At 49.3% G+C, this 5,466-nt stretch overlaps 1 protein-coding gene across 1 annotated transcript; it reads left to right on the top strand.

Moving 5' to 3' along the window:
• Window positions 1–1,156: 1,156 nt before the first annotated feature.
• Window positions 1,157–4,682, top strand: LOC142530730 (uncharacterized). The gene is made up of 2 exons (XM_075636542.1): window positions 1,157–4,171; window positions 4,359–4,682. The coding sequence occupies exons 1-2, from the start codon at window positions 1,157–1,159 to the stop codon at window positions 4,680–4,682; spliced, it is 3,339 nt and encodes a 1,112-aa protein (XP_075492657.1).
• Window positions 4,683–5,466: the final 784 nt, after the last annotated feature.

Here is a 5,466-nt window from a genome sequence, read left to right as displayed (position 1 = left end):
CTGTTTGTGAGCGGATTGTCGAGCGTATGTCTGCTGATGACCTCGACACGGGGTTTGATCGACATTCTGATTCTGGTGCTCAGGATACTGATATGTCGAACGTGAATAAAAGGAAAAAGGAAGCGTTGGGAGTTTCGTTTAAGCGGCGGCCGGGTGCTTCTGCTCATCGATCTCCATGAATTCCCTCATTTGGAATGTTCGGGGACTTCGGAGTTCGGAGTCCCAACAGCGGCTTCATGCTTATGTGAAGGCGCATCAGATTAAGATTTTGGCCATTTTGGAGCCGATGATCATGTTGGACCAGAGATTCATGACTCGCCGTTTTGGTTTTTCTAGAGTCATTTCGAATCTTTCTGGTAATATTTGGGTTTTTTCATCCGCGGATGTGCAGACTGAGTGTGTTTTTGATCATGCTCAGTTCCTGCACATCAAGGTGTCCGCCTCTTTTTTACCGACTGAGGTGTTTTGTTCATTTGTTTATGCCAGCTGCGGCTACGTTGAGCGCAGAGATCTTTGGTCTTCCCTTCTTCAGGTCAAGCCTGCTCTGGGTCCTTGGCTTGTTGGGGGTGATTTTAATGTAGTCAGAGATGCATCTGAGTGTTTGGGCACCCGTGGTGGTAGGCTTCTACCCATGGAGGAGTTCAATACTTTCATTTTGGATTCTGGTCTGGTTGATGCCGGTTTTGAGGGCTCTTCGTTCACCTGGACGAATAAGACCATTTGGAAGCGGTTGGACAGGGTTATGGTCTCCGTTGATTGGGGTGATCATTTCAGCTCCATTCGTGTTGAACATCTTCCCCGTACTTTCTCTGACCACTGTCCGCTTTTGGTCACCGCTCCGGTTTTTGCCCGTGGGCCGAGCTCGTTTCGCTTCCAGCGTATGTGGCTTCGGCATCATGGTTTTTTGCAGACTGTTCGGCTTAATTGGTTTCTGCCTTGTAGTTTGAGTGGTATGCCTCGCCTTTTTGCTAAGATTAAGCGCCTCAAACATCACCTCAAGTGGTGGAATCAGGATGTTTTTGGGAACCTTTTCGATAAAATCATTGAGGCTGAGAGGGCTGTTCGGTCCGCTGAGGTTGTCTGTGAGGCTGATCCTTCTGAGTTGAATTGGACTTCTCTGTCTGATCGCAATGAGGATCTGGCCCGTGTCACCGCCATGGAGGCGGATTTTTGGAGACAGAAAGCTGCTTGCCACTGGTTAGAGGATGGTGAGAGGAACACCAAACTCTTTCACAACATGGTGAAGAAGAAAAGGGTGGCGAATAAGATTTTCCGCATCTGGGATAATGGGGTATGCCTGACGTCTCCTGAGTTGATTCAGCAGTCGGGAGCCTCGTTTTTCCAGCATTTGCTTACTGGTGACCCCTCTGCGCTTGCGAGTCCTGATTTTTCGGGCTTCCCCTCCGTTATCTCTGCTGTGGAGAATGAGGGTATTGTTGCGACCCCTTCTTTGGAGGAGGTTCGTGCGACCGTCTTCTCCATACATCCTGATAGTGTGGCTGGGCCTGATGGCTTCTCCTCGGCGTTCTTTCAGCATTGTTGGGAGATTGTTCATCAGGATGTTTTTGATGCTGTCCTGGATTTTTTCAGGGGTTCTCCCCTCCCCCAGGGTTTTACCGCCACCACAATCACTCTGATCCCCAAAGTCGCGGGTGCTCATGCTTGGTCGGACTTCCGTCCGATTAGTCTGTGCAATGTCACTAATAAGATCATCTCTAAGCTGTTGTACTCTCGGCTGAGGGTTGTGGCGGAGAGACTTATTTCACCGAATCAGAGTGGCTTCGTTCCGGGTCGGATGATCTCCGATAATATTCTCCTAGCCCAGGAGCTCACTCACAGTCTCACTCTCCCCACTCGTGGCGGTAATGTTATCCTGAAGTTGGATATGGCCAAGGCCTATGACAGGGTCCAGTGGCCTTTCCTCTTCGAGGTTTTGAGACACTTTGGTTTCTCGGAGCGGGTTGTGGAGATGGTCTCGGCTTGCATATCTCATTGTCATTTCTCCGTGAACATCAATGGCTCTCTCTCGGGGTTCTTTGGTTCCACTAGAGGCCTCAGACAGGGCGATCCCTTGTCCCCCATGCTTTTCATTTTGGGGGCGGAGTACCTATCGCGCGGCCTTGACCGCCTCTACCTGCAGCATCCTGAGCTCAGGTACCGCTCTGGTTGTGATATCCTGATTTCCCATCTGGCTTATGCTGATGATGTCATTATTTTCGCCAATGGTGGGTCTCGTAGTTTGCGGCGCCTTATGGGTTTACTGCATCATTATGAGAATTGTTCGGGTCAGCTGGTGAACGCTGTCAAAAGTTCTGTTATCTTGCCTCCGAGGTGTTCTGAGCGACTTCGCTCTCGGATTTTGCGCATCACCAGGTTTGCGGAGGGTCATTTGCCCCTCAAGTACCTCGGAGTCCCCTTGTTTAGGGGTAACCGAGTATGTTCCCTTTTTGAGCACCTCCTACAATCTGTTCGTAGGAAGTTAGAGGGTTGGGAGATCCGGACGCTCTCTCCGGGTAGCCGCATAACCCTTATCCGCAGTGTGCTCCTCTCCATGCCGATTTATCTGTTTCAGGTGGTACAGCCACCGCTTGCTGTCATGGAGAAGCTTGAGCTGGTTTTCAACGCTTTTCTCTGGGGGTCGCGGACACTGGAGAAGAAATGGCACTGGGCCAAGTGGTCTCGAGCCTGTCTCCCAGTGATGGAGGGTGGTCTTGGCTTCCGCAGATTGAAAGATCTGGTGGATAGCTTTTCTATTAAGTTGTGGTTCCGGTTTCGGCAGGGCTCCTCTCTCTGGGCGAGATTCCTTTTACGGAAGTATTGCCAGATGGATGCTCCTGCCTCTGTTCTCCCTCGTGGTTTAATATCCCCCACCTGGCGTCGTCTCCTACAGATCAGACCTCGCGCCGAGCCCGGCATTCGCTGGCGCGTTGGCCTTGGAGACGTGTCCTTTTGGGATGACATATGGTTTGGGGATACTGCTCTGTCCAGCCAGTGTGAGGTCCGTGGGGGCCGTGCTGTTCGGGTTTTTAACTTTTTGTCTGAGGGGGCTTGGGATTTCGATCTTCTTTGCGCTGTGGTGGCCCCTTCCGTTGCTGAGGCGATTACTTTGACCCCGATTGCCTTTGGCGAGCCTGATTTGGCGCTTTGGATTCACAGTTCTGACGGTGCTTTTTCGATTAGGTCTGCTTGGGAGCTTGTCCGATTGAGAGACCCTGTTTCTGATATCTTGACTCCTTGTTGGGGCCGTTGGTTGAGGCCCACGATGTCTTTTTTTCTTTGGAGATTTTGGCATCAGTGGCTCCCGTTGGATGATATGCTCCAACGTCGTGGCTTTGAGTTGGCTTCTCGATGCCAGTGTTGTAATATGTCGGAGACATTTACACATGTCTTCATTGATGGCCCGATAGCCCGTTATGTCTGGCATTTCTTTGGGGCCATATTTCATGTCCGGATCCCCTGCACAGGGGATCTCAGGTTGTTCCTTAGCGCTTGGAAGAGAAATCTTCATTGGGCACCTGGGGGCCACGTCAAGGAGTTTCTGCCCTTCATTGTTTTGTGGTTTCTCTGGATGGCTCGTAATGATGCGAAGCACCGTCAGTTGCGTAATTCTGGGGAGACTGTGAAGTCTCAGATTTTGTCTTATCTGCGTCTTGCCCATGCTGCTTTCATTGTTAAGCCCAAGCACTGGCTTGGTGCCTTTGAGGCTGCGAGATCGCTGGGAATTTTTGTTGCCTTTCAGCGGACCCATAGGTTAGCGATTGTCCGGTGGCTCTGTCCACCACCTGGGTGCTTTAAGCTGAATGTTGATGGGAGTTCGAGGGGCAATCCTGGGGAGTCGTCTGTCGGTGGTGTTGTGCGTGATTCTTCTGGCAGGGTGGTGCTCTCCTTCAGCGAGTTTATCGGAGTCGGGACCAATGTCCGGGCGGAGCTTTGGGCGGTTTGGAGGGGCCTTCTTATCTGTTCCGATCTCGGTCTTTTTCCCCTTTGGGTTGAGACCGATTCTCAGATTTCTCTTCAGATCTTGCGTTCTCGTCGGTGTCATTGGGACCTTCATCATACAGTCACTCGGATTCTGTTTCTTTTGAGGGGGCGGGCGGTTCATTTTTCACATATTTTTCGGGAGGGAAATTCGGTGGCGGATGCGTTGGCGGCGAGGGCTCATACCATTAGGGTTTATACCTTAGAGTTAGGTCCTTCACTACCCAGACACATATCCATACTGACCCGCTCGGATATCTCCGGGCTTCCCTACCTCAGATACAGATGTTCTTAGCTATTTGCAGCCCCTTCCTTTATTTGGATCTATTTCTATATATATATATATTTATATATATCTATATGTATTTTTTCCTTTGCAGGTACTGTCTCTTTGGAGTGCTTTGTTTCTTTGGATCTGGGTGGACTCTCGCACCTTCTCCATTGGTGCTTTTATTTGGACCACCCTGTTCTCTGGCGGTCGCTCTCTGCAGGCTTCTCCTTGGCCGCCGCTTTCTATATTTTGTGTTCTCTTGCCGGGTTTTATGGTGGCTTTGGATGATCTCTCTCAGTGGTTTCTCTGGCCCAGAGCTCCATTCATGTCGGGATTTATATGTTCTCTGCTTTTGCTACGTGCATTGGTGGCTCTCCATGTTATCTCTTGGCTACCTCTTATATCAACGTTCCAGTCACGCTTGGATTTATGACGTTATGAGCTCCATACGTTTTCACCTTCTTCTGGGGATTTGAAGTTTCTCTTACTTCAGCTGGATTGCGACCGATCTCGGACTAGGACGCCATTTTCATGTTGGACTTACAGCGACAGACGGCTCAGAGATGGGTACAATTGGTTGTCTTTTGCACCTACATCTGAGTCGGATCTTTACAGTTTAGACATGTTTCGATTTGTTTTGATGTATTTAGCGCTGCTCTTATATGTTCATTTTATTATGCGCTTTTCCTAGGGATTAGATTTTGGCACGTGTATTTGCCACCCTAGGTTTTATGTCTTTATGTTTTATGTGTTGTCAGACTCGCTTTTAGAGAGGTCTTGGTATACCTGCCCTCTCTTTAGGCCTTATCTTGTATTTCTTTTGTGTTTATATATACAGGTAGGGGTCCGCCTAACCCCCCCGCTTTCGGCGGTGTTTTATTAAAAAAAAAAAAAAAAAAAAAAAAAAAAAAAAAAAAACCCTAAACCCTAAACCCTAAACCCTAAACCCTAAACCCTAAACCCTAAAACCCTAAACCCTAAACCCTAAACCAAAAAGTGAATAGTGAAATAAAAAGCCAAAAAATCTCCAAATTTTCGCCTCACATGCCGGAGCCGGTTCCCGGCCGGTTCACCGGACCATCTGAACCGCCACGACGAGGCGATGCTGCTGTCAAACTTTCAAAGCAAACGGAGTCCGATTGCCCGACCAAAAGCTCATCCGAAAATCTGCAAATTCCGGCCAAAATCTCATCTCCGGCGATTTCAACTCCGTTTTT

The sequence above is a fragment of the Primulina tabacum genome, chromosome 17, assembly GCF_025594145.1.
Source record: "Primulina tabacum isolate GXHZ01 chromosome 17, ASM2559414v2, whole genome shotgun sequence".
NCBI classification, from domain to species: domain Eukaryota; kingdom Viridiplantae; phylum Streptophyta; class Magnoliopsida; order Lamiales; family Gesneriaceae; genus Primulina; species Primulina tabacum.
Note: the sequence above shows the minus strand (reverse complement) of the source record. Positions and strands in the feature narration are given on the sequence as shown.